Genomic DNA, 18,362 nt, shown 5'->3' on the forward strand with positions numbered 1-18,362 from the left:
GAGTACACTGGTAAGAATGGACATCAGTTCCCAGAATTCAGAGCAGAACACAATAACATACTCTGACTTAAGAAAGTCCCATTGTCAGTATTTACTGTATAATTACATAGTGCACTTTAATTCAGCCTGTTCAATTCAGACAGACATGATAGATGTTACATACTGAAAAAAGTTATTTATTCTCATGAAGTGCTTTATAATCCAAAATAATTTGTGAATTTGATTTCAGACTGATCAATGAGATTAGTGCAGTCATCCCAGATAAAAGGTGAACTAGATATTTAAATATATTGTCTTGATAAGGAAAAACGGACAGAGCAGGTTTAATCATGAAGTGTCTGTCATGTTTTAGTTTTTCTACCTCTTTGAGAAGACTAAGCACAGAAAACATCTCTCTTAAGTATTGTAATTATGGGATTTTTGTGTTCTAATTCCATGTTACCACATTTCTGAGTAAAACCTACATTTCTGAATTAACTTAGATTTTAGGGAAACTATTCCTGATGAGTATATGATGTGACATGGCTGACTTGTCCCTTTTCGTGATATAAATATCGCTTGCGTGTTGGAACCAAACCTCATGTGTCAGCAGTAGTACATTTTCAGAGGAGTTTTCTGTTGGTCCAATCATCATGAAGTTGTTGCACGATGTACAGAACTGCTGAAGTGTTCAAATGGTGTTAAAAACTGAGCCAAGACATTTTGATCTGACAGAGACAATGCCTTTCTATCTGTTAAGTGAACTGTTCTGTATTATGTCTCCACATCCCTTCCCATCACCTTCTAATAAAGATCTTCCAAGATCTGCAGAGCTCTTCTGTGGTTTCTGGTGTAGTTTCTGATGAATGATGGTCACTCTGAGATATTAAAATGCCAATTATTGTTATTTCTGTCTCTTCTCTCTTCTACAGATCATGGCTGTTCAGGCTGTTCTGCTGCTCATTCTGATGTCTGTCTCTCTGGGAAACACTCAGACGGGTGAGTCAGAAGATCTCAGTATTTACTCTGATTGCTAAAGCTCACTGTAATGAGTTCTTACAGGGCCAGAAATTAAATGGAATTTCCCCGTTTCAAAATTTCTGTGTAATTTAGTGTGTGAGGTGTAAACAGAGGGATTCGGAGCAGTTTGGTGTGAAATGGTTCAGATTTCTTTACAGTGGTGGTGATGGGAACCAGGCGTCAACATGACCACAACACAAATATAGTCATTTTATTTACTATCCAACACCACCAGTGAACCTACACATGTCTTCTGAGCTTTATATGGAATATTGATGATGGGAAAACAGAGGAAAATCTGAAATAATAAGCTGTTTTTGCCTCACAGTGCACTGCATGTATCTCACCAATGAATGGATTTTTAAAAATGTGTTTTAGGTCAACAATTTATCTTCATCTTGATTTATGTTGATCCAAGTCACCAATCCAAACCACTCTGAATCACTCTGTGTACATCTCACACACTGAATTATGCAGAAACTTTAAAACATTGGTGAAATTCCCCTTTGACAGAGGAAGTAGCACTTAGAGATGTGATTGCATCAATCATTATTTTGCAAATGATCAGTTCAACAGATCAGCTGCACTTTCAGTCAGATGCTGGTGCTAAACGCTCAGTACATCTGGCCTTCAGTGTCCACGGTGACTTCCAGAACATAATTCTTAATGATGATAACTCTTCATGATTGGTTTACTCTTCTTGATTTTGTCATCAAGGCACATTTAACAGTGTTTGTGCTTTTCTTTGATGTGTTTAAACAGAGATGCTGAAGCTGGAATGCCAGACTGCAGTTGGAGTTGTTGGGCAGACCACAAAGCTCTGCTGCTCTTTCAAGAAGAATTTTAAAGCAGATCAGATTAATATTACTGCAGGGTTTGTAACTAAGAGAGGAGAGAGAGATCCACTGTTCTGGTTTAAGAAAGGTGTAGCGAATGGAGATCATCGATTTAAACCTCCGTCTCTAAATGATCCATCTTTACTGCTCACCGACACTGCTGTGTCTGACGAAGGACAGTATGATTACACTGTTCTAACCAATCGTGGCATTACAAAAGAAGCACTCAGGATCAACGTTACAGGTAAGAGTTGACCTTGTTCAGCATCGGAATGTTTTATTTTTTAATCACACATAAGCTGCGGAAGGGTGGGGCATAACCTTTCATTTTTCTAAATAACTTTACAAATATTTGAGCAAAATGAAGGATTTTTACGAAAGCCTCCTACATCATCAACTTTTGTGAACAGTTCAGCTGAAAGTGGAACAAATGCAAATGTTACAATTCACCCCATGTGTGGGACTAACTTAATAAGACTGTATGTATAAAAAGGCTGATAAATCAGAGCAAATGCACTTTATTAATTGTAATACTCTGTTGTTTGATCCAGACAAGCTTTCCAACCTAAAGCTCAAAACACTGACCACAGTGTAGAACAAACATCAGCACTTTAAAACTGAAATGCATTTTATTTCCAATTAAACTTCTCTAAAATAGTCCGTTGTGAAAGTATATGGAGGGTTATTATATGGAGTTATCTGACTATTTTACTTTGAGGGCCTCAGCTCATTGTTTTAAAGTAAATTGACAAGAAGTATCTGTCAGACTGCTGTGAAAATTTGCACATAGTGATGCTGTGGGAATATGAAAAGATGACCGTTCTGCTGGAGCCCTGTGTTTTCAGGCTACAGTGAAGGCATCTTCCTCTGTGGAGACTGCAGGTGTTTTTATATTAAAATTGTCACAGAATCATTCATTTTAATTTTGGATCATTAAAATCAATCTGAGGTGAATGATGCTAATCAATCAATCAATCAATCAATCAATCAATCAATCAATCAATCAGTCGCTGAGGGTGACCCTAATTTACAATGTAGCCCCAAAATAAAATAGATTATGAAAACATATCGAATACTATTACTACTACTACTAATAATAATAATACTAGATACTAATACATTTAACAAAAAACAATCCAATCAATATAAACAAAATAACTTAATAATAATAATAACTTAATAAATGACAAATCAAATCAAATTAAATCAAACCAGGGGCAACAGTGGCAAGGAAAAACTCCCTCAGAACTGAGGAAGAAACCTTGGGAGGAACCAGGCTCACCAGGGGTCAAACTACCTACAAGTGATTATATTACTAATATTAATAGCAGTAGTATTGGTAGTAGGAATAACTAGGAGTCTATGAGAACATCAGTGTAGGGTGGGCAGCTCGTCCAAGGCAGGTGGTGGCAGCTGGGGCGTGGGCAGCTGGTCTGAAGTGGGTAGCAGGAGGGCTCGGCAGTCGGTCGTCCTTCAGTGTCTAGCCGTGATTGTATACTCGGAAAGAAAGCAGGTAGATGGAATTAGTTTTATTCTGTCTGTTCATAAACAGGGGATGTAAACATTTCCAGAGTGTGGCTAACGACTGCGGAATAACAACATGGCTTCAGATATCTGTAGGGTATGAGGCTATTGAACAGGAAGGCCTGTTGGTGCTCAGACGCACAAGTTCATTTGGAAGGTTAGTAAGCATTTGTGTACTTTATGGCTGTAGTGTAGGCTGTTAGAGAACACAGTGTTCTCAGTTCCTCCCTCAGACCCTCAGAGTTACTTTCTGTTTTCATTTGACTCAAATTGGATTTGAGTGGTTGACGCTTCTCGTGATTCCTACAGTCAGAATGTCTTTGTGTGTTCACGCTGAATTCCTGCTAGTTTGAGTCAGAGGAATGCTGTATGTCTCACTTAAGGGTGTTAGGGTTGAAGGGTTCATTCGGGAAGTGCTATAGGAGAACCACTTTTATTCCTAAGGGAATTTTCCGGTTTAAAAACTAGGCATCTTCCCCTTCTGAGGACACTTCCGATGACTGATCTTGATGGTCAGAGGAATTAAAGAAAAAAGAAAGGGGATAGCAGATACTTAAGGGCAGTCGTTTTTTGGGGGGCTGCTAGCTGGTTGATAAAGAAGGAAGCCAGACTTCTAATGTTACAGCCTAAAAGCTGAATATCGTTGCTGTCCAGTGAAAAACAAGTATCTCCAAAATGTCAAGTTTAGAGGAGAAAGCAAAAATACTGTTACCTTTCTATGTAAGTCAAAGTAAAGAGATTTTGTTCCAAGTGACTTAGAGCATTTCTATAGGTCCATTCATCATGAAATGAAAAGGACAGCTGGTTTGCTAAAATGAGGTAGAAAACAAAAAATCTCCAAAATGGAGATACATGGTTTTCATTGGACAGCGACGATATATCTCTTGTTTATTAGCCTGTACATCAGTGGCTATGTTAACAGTACAGTGTATTGGCAGAGGTTAACTAATGTGCAGTGCATGCTGTGTATTGGCATAAAGCTGACAGCTTTCAATAATAAAACAACCCTGTTTCCAAAAAAGTTGATGTGCAAATAAGGTCATTTATTTAATTGCAAATAGTACAAAGGCCATAGATGTTGAAACTGGACAGTTTTATTGTATTTTGAAAAACATATGCCCATCTTGAACTTGATGCCAGCTCTACTTTTAACAGCATTCTGTAAGGGTTTATGAACTGAGGAGGCAGTGGCTGAGCAGTGGTTGGATAGTGTAGTGGTTAACACCTCTGCCTTCTACACTGTAGACTGGGGTTCAATCGCCACCTGGGCAAACACCCTACACTATACCAATAAGAGTCCTTGGGCAAGACTCCTAACACCGCCTTGGCCTCCCTGTGTAAAATGATCAAATTTTAAGTGGCTCTGGATAAGAGCGTCAGCCAAATGCCGTAAATGTAAATGTAGGAGACCAACTCATTTAGTTTTGAAAGCTCAATGTTTTCACATTGCTTGAAATAATATTTCAGCTGCTCAACAGTTCAGGGTCTCCTTTGCCATATTTCTGCACCACATGTTATCAGTGGGTGACAGGTCTGGACTGCAGGCAGGCCATTTCAGCACCCAGACTCTTCTATAGAGCCATGCTTTTGAAATATATGCAGAATGTGGTTTGTCATTGTCTTGCTAGAATAATCAAGGCCTTCTCTGAAAAAGTGCAGGGCCATGAGCTGCTTCATATGACAACTAACTAGTGCTAGTGATGGACTAGTGGCGTGACAGAGCTCCCTCCAATACTTTTTGGATGAGTTGGAGTGATTCACTAATCATTCGACATCAGTTCCTCACCTCACTTAATGCTCTTGTGACTGAATTAAACCAAATCCTCACAGCAATGCAATCCTAAGAGGCTTAGACACATGGATGAGCAATGTTCCTGCAAGTAAAGATTAAACTGACCAGTTCTTGAGCAGAACTGGGTGTTCAGTGAAGGAATAAGTATTTGATCCCCCACTGACTAATACAAAAAAATAAATGAAACGTCTCATAATTTAATGTCAGCTTTATTTTAACAGTGACACATAGAATATTAAAAGAAAAAATAAGAAAATTAAATGAAATGAGAAAAATTCATTTGAATTTCATGAAAGGAAATAAGTATTTGACCCCCTAGTAAAACATCATTTAATACTTGGTGGCACAACCCTTGTTGGCAAGCACAGCAGTCAGACGGTTCTTGTAGTTTGTTATAAGGTTTGCACACACGTCAGGAGTAATTTGGCCCACTCCTCTCTGCAGATCATCTCCAAATCCTTAAGGTTTTTAGCCATGCTTTTGGAAACGCCAAGCTTCAGCTCTCTCCATACATTTTCTATGGGATTGAGGTCAGGAGACTGGCTAGGCCATTCCATGACCTTGATATGCTTCTTATGGAGCCACCCCTTTGTTTCCTTGGCTGTATGTTTTGGGTCGTTGTCGTGCTGGAAGACCCATCCACGACCCATTTTCAGTGCCCTGGCGGAGGCAAGGAGGTTGTCACCCTGGATTTTGCGATACATGGCCCCGTTCATCTTCCTGTCGATGCGGTGAAGTTGGCCTGTGCCCTTAGAAGAAAAACACCCCAAAACATAATACATCCACCACCATGCTTGACGGTGGGGATGGTGGTCTTAGGGTCATATTCTGTATTTTTCTTCCTCCAAACACATCGAGTTGAGTTGAGGCCAAAGAGCTCAATTTTGGTCTCATCTGACCACAGCACCTTCTCCCAGCCTGGACATGAGCCTTCTTGAGCAGAGGAACCTTGCGTGCACTGCAGGATTTTAAACCATTACGTCTCAGTGTATTACTAATGGTTTTTTTGGAGACTGTGGTCCCAGCCGCCTTGAGATCATTAACCAGCTCCTCCTGTGTAGTTCTTGGCTGATTTTTAACCTTTCTCATGATCAATGAGACTCCACAAGGTGATATCTTGCATGGAGCTCCAGGCCGAGGTCGACTGACAGTAATGTTGTACTTCTTCCACTTCCGAATAATTGCACCAACAGTTGTCACCTTCTCATCCAGCTTCTTATGGCTTTGTAGCCCATTCCAGCCTTGTGTGGGTCAACAATTTTGTCCCTGACATCTTTAGACAGCTCTTTAGTCCTGCCCATGGTGGAGATGTTTGAGTGTCACCGAGTCTGTTGGCAGGTGGCCTTTTATACAGGTGACAATTTGGGACAGATGTCTCTCATGCAGGTAACGACTTCACTGAGATTAGGGTGTGTCAGTGGGCTGTGGGAGCCAACATTAGTCATGATTTTTAGGGGATCAAATACTTATTTCCCTCAATGAAATGCAAATTATTTTTAGTTAAATATTATTTAATTTTTTTAGATTTTCTTTTTGATATTCCTTCTCTCACTGTTAAAATAAAGCTACCATAAAATCATAGACTGTTTAATTATTTGTCGGAGTACAAACTTTCAAAATCAGTGGGGGATCAAATACTTATTTCCTCCACTGTATAAGAGCAGAGAGAACACTACAACATGCAGGAACATGACAGAGAACCACTACACCAGTTAAAATGCTACACAGCCTTTAACAGGACTCACTCAAAACTGCATGTTTTTTCTTTGTTTAGCCAAGTACAACCCACCATCCGTCAGCACATGGCCAGAAAAGATTGAAGAGGGCAGCCCTGCTGAACTTAACTGCATCGCTAGTGGTGGCTATCCAGCAGGAACCATTCAGTGGTTTGACAGCACCAACACCAACTGGACGATGAACGCCACACTAGAGATCACAGAGAGAGAGGACCAACTGCTACATCTGTCCAGCAAACTGACCTTCGCTAAGATCAACTCAAGCTGGGCACCTTTCAAGTGTGTCGTTCTCAACAGCAAATTCGTCAAAGATGGAGAGACCACGTCCCATCAGAGTCATACAGGTAACTGATTTCTTTCTAGAAGTTCTAGCAGGAATGTAATGTGAAGCGTGAAGATAAAAAGGTGGTGCTGAGCGAGTTGACCTCACCTCTTCTTATTAGTTTCTATCAAAATACTTACACGTAGAACCTGTTATTCATTCAACCTAATAAGAAACTGTAGAACAGTCGTTCTGTGAAGCTTAACAGTAGCTATGAAAGAACATGTTTGTGGGCAGAGCTTGTAGATTATTGATGAAGCATTTCAGGTACTGATGTAGGATTTCATCCTAAACAGGATGTGAACTCAACACATCAAAATTCAGGCTGACCCAACAAACCTACTTACAGTGTTAGCTAGCAGAGATTTTGATATGGTAAGGAAACAGGAAAAGCATGTCTCTGACTCTAAAGGTGTTCATTCAGCAAGCTGTCGTTTCAGAATGTACAGGCGAAAAGTCTTACATTTATCTGCTGTTAGCAAAATCAAGCTAAACTTAAAAAAGGCTGTTTTTTGTTTGTCCTGTTTTAGACCTGAACACTGCAGCCACTGATTTCTCCAGCATTACTGCTGTAAAGGCCACCTTAACATTACACTGATTTGTTAGCACAGAAAAAAATGGCATAGGATGCTTAACCGCTCCCAGCTGAACAAAACACAGCCACGCAGGGCACGAAAAGGCAGCCAGCGTGCAAAAACAGTGTATAAAGCGCCTCTTCCATTGAAAACAAGTGAAAATAAGGTGCCTCAGTCCACAACAATGTGTCCATCCATCCATTTTCTAAGCTGCTTCACCCTCAGGGTCGCGGGGGGTGTTGGTTGTTTGCTGGAGCCTATCCCAGCGGTCATCGGGTGGAAGGCACAATGCGTCCAGTTATAATTTTGGTTTTGATTTCAGTTTAGCCTCAGTAAGTCTCGTGAGTGTATTAATAGTTTTTTTGTTTTACTTTTATTTTCTGAAATGTGATCGTCATAGTTCAGTTTTATTATTATCAGTTTCAGTTTTTGATTTAGTTTTTTGTTTTATGATGATGCTTAAGCTGAGAACACAGAAATGGTCTATTTTAGTTTGTTTTACAGTGGACATTATAGCTTTTTAAATAGTTTTTGCAATAATAAACCCAATGTTCATCTCTAATAACCCTAATGTTCAAAACCGATGAAGCAGGGGTTCCATTTTCATTTTGGCTGTAGTGCCCCTTTAACAATTCGACACAGACTGAGGTGCATGTGTGACTATTTAGTGATTGCACAATAGTAATTCCAAGCTGGCGTTGCTTACAGCTGCATTAGCCTCCAAACATGTTCTGGTATGTTGACTGTGTTTATGATAAGGAGGAAAGTTGGGTAAATTAGATCTTTGGCTCCTTTAAATACCAAACACTGATGTTTGTATTCCACGCCACCTAAACCTGCTGCTGAAGATCAAGGTTATTGCACAGTGTCTGAAGATCACTCTCTAACTCTGGCACAGAATTAAGTTGGTTATTCATTTTTCCTGTTTTCAGGTGATGAAGATCGGTCAGGTGACACAGGCTTTATTGGGGGCAGTGTTATTGCTGGCCTGATAGTCATTGGCCTCATCATCGTGGGACTCCTGTTAGCCCTCCTGTACCGCAGAAGACACGTTCAGCGTAAGTATCAGCAGCACCCAGAAAGAATGACTGTCACGCGATGTTCAAATAGCGAAGTAGTTACTGTGTGAGACAGACTAGCCAAGCCGAGGTGTCGCAATACTGCAGCACAGAAAGTTCTGTACTTTTGCCCTCATTCTCACCGGAATGACTGAAATCATACATGTCCAACAGCGCGGCTTCCTTTGACACAGTTCTTGCCAAAGCAAGAAACCTTCAAGGCGTTCTCAGAGGACGCTCTGTCACACTCAGCTGCTGGAGTAACAGATGATCCAGATATAAACTTGGACACTGGGCTGTGCTAATGCAGGTGTTTTTGCACGTGACGCAATTTTTTGATGTAGCATGTAAACACTTTCAAAATACTACTGCAGTTTATTTAATATTGACCACATCAAATTATTCTGCACTGATATTATTGGTGATTGGCGTTTTATGTCAGTATCATATTGCTGATATTACCCATATCGGTCAGGGTAATATCAATTTCAGTTTTAGTGGTTGGGCTGTAATTTCACACAACTTGTTTCATTTATTTATTTATTTTATTTGACAGAAGCCCGAAGACCTTCCGCTCAACCTATTCTGAGTATGTTCCCTACAAATATTTTAGTTTGGTTTCTGTAACTGGTTTCGGGCTCTATGGGTTTTCTGGTTTCTAAACTGCTTCAGAATTTCTGATTAATATCTTAATTTAAAACCAGTTTCTTCTCCTCTGTTGTTCCTGATGCTCTGTGTTCTTCTCTCAGGAGTAAACCGTCTTAGTGCTGTTCTTTAGCTGTGATTGTGAGCTGGTGTGGGTTAGTGAGTGGGTTTGTGGGCGTTTGGATGTCAATACAGAACCATTTATTATGGCCTTCTAATTACATGAACTTTCTCACCGACTCTGTAGCACCACTGAAAGAACCGAAACCAGCACTAAACAGCACAAAAAACAACTCTGTCCACTTTCTAGAGGAACTGATAGACTGAAGTAGGGCTGCCGAGGCTACTCAGTTGTGTCATTAAGAAGTTGATCATGATTTGCCTTCTTGATGCATCAGCAGTGATTAGTGCTGAGTTTGCATGATGATAAAGCACATTCTGCTTATCCTCCTTTACAGTAAGAGACAGAGCCTGATGGGACACATTTACAGTTATATGCAAAAGTTGCTGATTTGAAGTGAAATTTAGTGAACACATCCTCTACAAACTCAAATGTACAAACTTCTATTTATTTGCTAAAAGAAAACAGATCTAAAATGCTCCAGTGCCATATAAGTGCCAAAATGTGACCACGGCTATTTTTTTCAATGAAATTAAATATAAAATGTTCAATTTTAGCGAATAAAAGCAGTTGTGTGTTAAAATATGCAGTGGTATGTTCTCTATAAAAGATATGTTAACTTATTTATATTTTTATTTGGAAAATTAACAGAAAAATGGAATTTGACACTTGGATACAACTGTATATGTGCATTTCTCTCAAAGTGCTCTTTCATTTTACCCTAATGGGTCACTTGCTCATGTTTACCAGGCTGGAGATTCTCCAGCAGGGGGCACTGTTAGCACTCAAATAGCTTTTGGTGCTAGTGATGCTTCATTTCAATGACACTGGAAATAAGGGACTACAATGTACTTATTTGGGTACAAACGGCACCCAAAAAAACATTTTGTGCCCAGAAATGTGGAGTTAAGGCACATAAATAGTTTTTAAAAGTTTTTAAATGTTCTCTCTGGACTCCAAGCTTTTTCATCTTATTGTTTATATGAAAAGGATATAGAAAGGAATGAATGTGCACTTTTCCTTTTGGAAAGTGAATGTAGATCATATTAAATGTAGATCATACTATTAAAGATCATATAAAATACATATTTTGAGAGCACATTTACATTGTTTGGGGGGGGGATCCACTTTTTTGTCAGTGTATGTGTTCGTGTTGGTTTTCTCAGTGCAAAGTGAAAGCATCCTCTACAGGAACACTTCTGCACACTGCTGTTTATTTACTGAATTTAACTTCCGGGAGGGGGCTGGGAAAAGGCTATATAGCATTTTAAATATTTATGTGTTATTTTATGTTAAACTGGGCAAATTAATAGACATTGTGTATTAAAATGAGCAGAAACATGCCACATTATGAGTTTGTAAGTTCAAATCAACAGCAGCATGGAACTTTGCCAGGGGTTTTCAAACTTTTGCGCATGACGACGTGTTTGGGATGAGGGTGGCCTGCCAAAGTCTCAAAACAAAGCACACTATCTAAAACCCACTTTCTCTATCCTTTGTTTATGCTATCCTCTTCCTTTAACCAACACTTGTCCACTTTCCCTCTGGACTTTCCAGCTTCATAGATAGAACCGAAAGTGAAAACATTTCTGCATCCACGGGAAAGTTTCAATGACCTGGTTTAAATTTAAGACCTGCATGTTTTTTGTGATGATTTATGCATTAAATATGGAAAGTTTTCCTAAAACTAAAAAAGAAACAAAATGTTTTTTTCTTTAGGGGACTTTCCTGGAATTACCAGACAGGCTGGGGCTGATGCTGATGCTGATATTGATGCTGATGAAGTAGGTAGTCTTCATGCTCCTGTTAAGCATAAAGGCTTTTATCTGCACAGGTTCTCACATGCTTTATCTGATGGTTCTGTTCCTGTAGTTGCCTTTAAGATACCATCTTCTAACCTGGGCCTTTCTGGCCTTTATGTTTCTTCACCCATCCATGCCAGAGAAAGTTTGAACCATTTGCTTTGTTGTCTTTGTTGCAGATCATCCGCTGAAGCCAAATGGAGATGCTGAAATGAAGACACACATTCAGTACCATACTGAGGACTTTGTGGAGAAGTCCTGCATTTTTCCAACTTAATCTCTCTGTTGTGTCAGTAGCATACACTTTTATCTACTTCTGTACTGATTCTTAACAAACTTGTAATAGAAGTGACTGTTCAGGTGCTGAATGAAATTCCCATTGGCTTCTGTTATAAACCAAGTTATAGTTTTCTCTATTAGAAACCAGATTTCTGTTATTTTTTTATTTTTTATTATATTAATTATTATATTAATTACACTGAAGAGAGAGTATTCTAACATAACAACACTGGGCAGTCAAATGGTGAAGGTTTTTTTTTTTTTGATGATGATGATGAAACACTTCTAGTTCTCTGTTCCTGAGATTGAACTTCTTCTTTCTTAAAATCACTTCCTCACTTCTGCAGTAACCAAACATATCTTTCTTTAAAGGAACAACTCACATGTATGTTTCACAGATTTGATGAAATCCCTTTTATCAGCTGATGCAAACATGTGACTGTACTGTGTGTGTTAACAGCTCTGTGTAAAACAGCCATTATGTACAAATGATTCTTTTTTTTTTCCGGAGATGTTTCTGAGGAGGCAAGGAGAGAAGAATTTTGTTATCACATGGAAACAGATGGAGGGGAGTGAAGAATTGTGTGCGTCTTTGCAGAAGCGCACATATTTTTGTCAATAACTGAGGTCTAAAGGGCGGAACGTCAGACACTAACGAGCTTAGTGTCTGAGACTTCCTTCTCGCTGCTGCCCCCTACTGCACTTTAATCACACTTCCTTTTCAATCGGATGCTTACTGCTGATCTGAATAGTCATCCATCCATCCATCCATCCATCCATCCATTTTCTAAGCCGCTTCTCCGTTAGGGTCGCGGGGGGGGGGTGCTGGAGCCTATCACAGCAGTCATCGGGCTGAAGGCATCTGAATAGTCAGATATATTGAAATATACTTTTGCTTTTCACTGGAGCCTTAATAAATACGTATAGCGTATGAAGTGAGTGTGAAAATAATAAACATAACCGCTGAACGTGGGAAAAGGGGTCAACTCAAAACTTTATATTGTTATTTTTTATATATGCTTTTTGTTTCTGCTTAGAGTGCGGGGACTTACTGCATTACATGGACTGTAGTGTAATCTGAAAAATGACTATTAAACTGTTGGTATATGATGTATAATCCAACGCAACTAATACACTCCTGCGTCGTTTATGTAGCACCTTTCTTTATAGCTCACTTCAAATTGAAAGTGCTTTTAAGTACCAAAGAACATTAATTCCACTCCAGCAAATGGTTTTTGGCCTAGGCTTGAAAGGGAATTTGCTAAAACGTTTGCATTTTCTGTGTAGTTCAGTGTTGTGAGGTGTAATCAGAGGAATTCTGAGCGGTTTGGTGTGAAATGGTTCAGATTTCTTAACAGTGGTGGTGATAGAAACCAGGGGTCACCATGACTACAACACACATATAGACATTTTACTTAGTATCCAGAAGAACCTACACATGTCTTCTGAGATTTATATTGAATGTTGATGAAGGGAAAATAGTGGAAAATCTGACATAATAAGTTGCTTTGATCATTATTTTGCCTCACAGCGCACTACATGTTTCCTTCCACCATGAAATTTTAAATAATACATTTTAGGCCAAAAAGTTGTTGTAAATCAATGTGAATTCAATGTGCATTTCACACCAAACCACTCTGAATGACTCACAGTGTTCACATCTCAACCACTTAATTATGCAAAAAAATGAAATGTGTTGAATATAAACATTAAGTGGTAGTTTCCTTTTCGAGGATTACATCTAATCTTGGACTAAAATTCAGTGTGAAAAGAGATTTACTATTGGAAATGATTTACTCTGGCCTTTTATTAACTTTCTTGGCACTGGAGTCCATAAAATAGTATTTAAGCACTAAACAAACACAAATGAAGCTCTTGTGGTTGTCAGTACATCAAAATGAAACTGTTGTGCTTACTAGGTTTATCCACAGCATTTTATATTTAACTGTCTCTTCTGGTTCACAACAATCTGAATCTTTAACACCAAAACCTACCAGTGCTGTTATTTAGCCAGTAAAGAGACCCACACATTACAGGGTCCATATCGTGGAAGAGAGCCTGTTAGATTCTAAGGGATTAATCGAAGTTGAAAAATGAGTGATGACTATTTTGGTGCATAGGACCACGTAATCATAATAGGTGGAACTCAGGGAGAAGAAATAAACTGCAAGGAAATGTAACGTATGGGCCCTTTAATAAACTACTTTGAAGGTTCTGCCCTGTTTTTCAAAGAGAACCTGACTATTTTCTTATATTGTTGTGGTTTTTTATACCGTGGTTTTGGTACCGAATTACTGTAACAGTCTAATGTAAATAAATACACTTTATATGAAACTCCTCGTGTGCTGTGTTTTTAATACCATTTCAGTAAATAAAACGTCTATATTTGTGTTGTAGTCATGGCGACCCCTGGTTTCTATCACCACCACTGTAAAGACATCTGAACCATTTCACACCAAATCACTCGGAATCAGTCTGATTACACCTCACACACTCAGTTATGGAGGAATTTTGAAAAATCTGAGTTTAACTGCTGTGGGAAGAAGAAGAATCTAAATCCTAAAGAATCACAGATTTGATAACCTTTTCATGAGAGATGCAAATATTGGACTATAGTTAATTTCCAGATGAAATCGACATTTAATACAAACCGTTCATTTCTCAGATATTTCTGAGGAGATTATATAAATTGCAAGAAGTTTTTATACATCTAGGTAATTTATCTAATATTTAATATATGTTTTAAACTTATTTCTAGACATTTTACTTGCTTTAAGTCTAATTATTGTCAGGTGATGTCGCATAAGGAGGAAAGTTAAAAGAAAATAAGTATTAAAACTGAAGGTTAAAAACTGTTTAAAAGATACAGAGAAAATGAGACTCATAGCAACCACCTGGAAGACCTGGTAGACACTAAAACTGTCCCCGTCAGATAAACAGCACTTAAAGCTTTCATTTCTAGAATCAAGCTGCTTCACATCTGAAGACATCCGCAGGTGTTCCTGTCCATCCTTCCACTTTGAGAAGACAACTTAGTGCTGTGGGTCTGAAAGGATGTGTAGCTGAATGTGTAGCTCACTCAGAAAAGGAGACTGGACTGACCACCCCAGAGTCCAGAATGTGTTTGATTACTTCTGAAAATGATCAGCCAACTTCTGAGAATGAACTTTATTATTTTTTTGCAAGGTGTGTGTGTGTGTGTGTGTGTGTATTACATACACACGCCTTTATTTTTAGCTGGATATATTTTATATAAATGACTAAAATCTATAAAGTTTAAAGATAACATTGCTGTTTATTCTGTAACAGTGACCCCTACTGACAGTCCTCGGCGTCTTTACTGTTCATAATATTAATTAAAAGTATTATTTATTGCGGGAACATCTCTTATTCGCTCTTTTGAAAAAACACAATGCTAAATAAACTCATATATGCACAACAAAACTTTTGAAGCATATAAGTTCTTCAATAAAAAGCCACCTTCCGATTAGAGTCAACTCTCTACGGTGTTAATACAAGTAATTATGGCTCATTTCCTTTGGCCCATTTGTCACGAAATTTACACACAATGTAAAGAGTAACATGCGTTTTCAAATGATGTCAAAAACTGAAAAATGGCAAAAAAATGGAGATACAATGTTTTGTTCCAGCAGCAATGCTAAGCTTATGTGGGATTATATGACTAAGTGTAGTGGATAACACCTCTGCCTTCTACACTGTAGAGTGGGGTTCAATCCCCCACCTGGGCAAACACCGCACACATATACTGATAAGGGTCCTTGGGCAAGACTCCTAACACCGCCTTGGCCTCCCTGTGTAAAATGATCAAACTGTAAGTCGCTCTGGATCAGAGCGTCAGCCAAAAGCCATAAAGGTCATTTCCTGAAGAGGCCTGTTTTCTGTATTTACAGCGCGTTTGTTAAATGTAACCCAGCTGTAGAACATCTGGACCGCGCACTGCCGCACGAAACAGCCTGTGAAAGACAGTAAAGCACCTATAGGAGTCCATCATTAGTGTAGTGCGCAGTTTTACAGGCAGCTCGCGTTTTCTGTGTTTTGCGCTCAGACTCTTCTCGGCCACCGTAGCGACTCCGAGTCGAGGAATCGACTCTTTTTGTGATCGCGTCCCAGTCTTACAGTCCAGGACGCGGCGGAAATAAACTCAGCCACTGGTTCTCCAGAAGACCCCCAGAACATCAGCGAAAAGAAGAGGAGGAGGAAGCAGAAGAAGGTAAGAGAGCGCAGAGAGGTGGTCCGCTGCTGGGGAGTCCGAGTCCTGGCGCTCCGTCCTGCGGTGAAGTCCGAGTCCTGGCCGCAGGCTGAGGCCCGCTCTGTCAGCTCTGTTGACGTCGCTCTCCAGCAGCGGTGCCTTCACTGTCTGAAGACGGGAACTTTAAAAGCTCCTCTCTCAGGAGCTGGATATCAGGTTTAAGGTCAGACTGATTTGTGAGTATTTCACGGGTCTGGGTTCTGATGTTGGCCGTCAGTTTCCTTCACAGGCGGCCAGAAGTGAAAGCGAAAGTGCGGGAGCAGCTGGTCAACAGCAGTGGACCTGGATATGAAGTTCACAGAGAACCTAACTTACAGACAGTGGCTCCATTTGCATGCTTAGATGGTTCTTTGCCTGGTAAAGTGGTTCTTCAGATTGATGGAGAATGTGTTGTTTATGGTTCTATTAAGCACCAATAAGGACTCTTGCTTGACATCATCACAGTAGCAGGCTCCTTTTGGGTGCCGTGAAGAAGCACATCCAAGTAAAACCCTATCCACTAGGCTGTACATTGGCTAACTGCTGCACTGTGGGATAGTTTGTTTTTGGACCCAAAATAGCAGAACCCCAAAAACAGCACACTTTATAGTGAATTGGCCACAATGGCTTAAAAGTACGATGAGTGGGAATATTGAACGTGGCTTCATAATCACTGCTTGAAAAAGCTGGTGTTGTTAAAATTCATGTCGATAAAATCCAACCAGATGAATAATTGCCAGTTGAACACCACTATGATCCTAACAGACACTTTATTTGTTTATATTTGATGTTGTCTGTAACTGATAGCAGAAAGCTAATTGGTTGACACTCCAACAATACAAGACAAACTTCAAACTCAAACTTCAAATTACATGCCTGTTATGAGCTCAAAATGTCTTTTGAGATGGTATTAAAGTCCAACTTAACCCTGAGCTAACACTGCTATGTATTATATGAGCAGCATTATCTTAGCACTGGTTTTAAAAAAGCATATGAGAATGAAGAGATTTCTACATTAAATATAATAATGTAAAGCTTCTGTGGCTGAACTGTGTGTATTAGAGCAGGAACCGTGCAGGAACATCACTGAGTCAGTCAAAATGCTACACAGCCTTTAACAGGACTCACTCAAAACTGCATGTATTTTCTTTGATTAGCCAAGTACAACCCACCATCCGTCAGCACATGGCCAGAAAAGATTGAAGAGGGCAGCCCTGCTGAACTTAACTGCAATGCTAGTGGTGGCTATCCAGCAGGAACCATTCACTGGTTTGACAGCACCAACACCAACTGGATGAAGAACGCCACACTAGAGATCACAGAGAGAGAGGACCAACTGCTACATCTGTCCAGCAAACTGACCCACGCTAAGGTCGACTCAAGCTGGGCACCTTTCAGGTGTGTCGTTCTCAACAGCAAATTCGTCAAAGATGAAGAGACCACGTCCCGTCTGAGGTTTACAGGTAACTGATTTCTTTCTAGAAGTTCTAGCAGGAATGTAATGTGAAGCGTGAAGATAAAAAGGTGGTGCTGAGTGAGTTGACCTTGACAGCTCATATATATATATATATATATATATATATATATATATATATATATATATATATATATCCATCCATCCATCCATCATCTTCCGCTTCTCTGGGGTTCGAGTCGTGGGGCAGCATCCTAAGCAATGAAGCCCAGACCTCCCTTTCCCCAGCCACGTCCACTAGCTCTCCAAGGGGGATTCCGAGGCGCTCCCAGGCCAGCTGGGCGATATAGTCACGTCAGCGTGTCCTGGGTCTTCCCCGGGGTCTCCTCCCAGGTGGACTTGCCTGTGACACCTCCCGAGGGAAGCGTCCAGGAGGCATCCTAACCAGATGCCCGAACCACCTCAGCTGGCTCCTCTCGACGTGGAGAAGCAGCGGCTCTATTCAGAGTCCCTCCCGGATGACCGAACTTCTCACCCTATCTCTAAGGGAGAGTCCAGACACCCTGCAGAGGAAACTCATTTCAGCCGCTTGTATTCGCGATCTCGTTCTTTCGGTCATTACCCAAAGCTCATGACCATAGGTGAGGGTGGGAACGTAGATCGACCAGTAAATCGAGAGCCTTGCCTTATGGCTCAGCTCTTTCTCTACCACAACAGACCGGTAAAGAGCCCGCATCACTGCTGACCCAGCACCAATCCGCCTGTCAATCTCCCGCTCCCTTTCACCATCACTCGTGAACAAGAGCCTACCCCCGACCCGTGTGTGTATATATATATATATATATATATATATATATATATATATATATATACACCTCTCCTTGGATCACCACCTTATCATGGTGGAGGGGTTTGCGTGCTTGAATGATCTTAGGAGCTATGTTGTCTGGAGCAAAAGCTCCTGGTAGGGTCTCCCATGGCAAACTGGTCCTAGGTGACAGGTCAGACAA

General features: G+C 40.1%; 1 protein-coding gene across 2 annotated transcripts in view; it reads left to right on the forward strand.

The window, feature by feature from the left end:
- The window catches only part of LOC108441877, a 33,815-nt gene extending 19,792 nt beyond the window's left edge, over positions 1-14,023 (forward strand). Inside the window, exons 3-9 of one of the 2 annotated variants that reach the window (XM_017721626.2) lie at positions 912-978; positions 1,762-2,079; positions 6,926-7,231; positions 8,717-8,842; positions 9,399-9,431; positions 11,328-11,392; positions 11,590-14,023. In XM_017721626.2, coding sequence (XP_017577115.1) covers positions 915-978; positions 1,762-2,079; positions 6,926-7,231; positions 8,717-8,842; positions 9,399-9,431; positions 11,328-11,392; positions 11,590-11,601 — 924 coding nt within the window. In that variant the 5' untranslated portion in view covers positions 912-914 and the 3' untranslated portion in view covers positions 11,602-14,023. The remainder of the gene's footprint in view (positions 1-911; positions 979-1,761; positions 2,080-6,925; positions 7,232-8,716; positions 8,843-9,398; positions 9,432-11,327; positions 11,393-11,589) is intronic. The other variant, XM_017721627.2, reaches the window with a different exon arrangement.
- Positions 14,024-18,362: the final 4,339 nt, after the last annotated feature.

The sequence above is a fragment of the Pygocentrus nattereri genome, chromosome 30, assembly GCF_015220715.1.
Source record: "Pygocentrus nattereri isolate fPygNat1 chromosome 30, fPygNat1.pri, whole genome shotgun sequence".
Taxonomy (NCBI): Eukaryota; Metazoa; Chordata; class Actinopteri; order Characiformes; family Serrasalmidae; genus Pygocentrus; species Pygocentrus nattereri.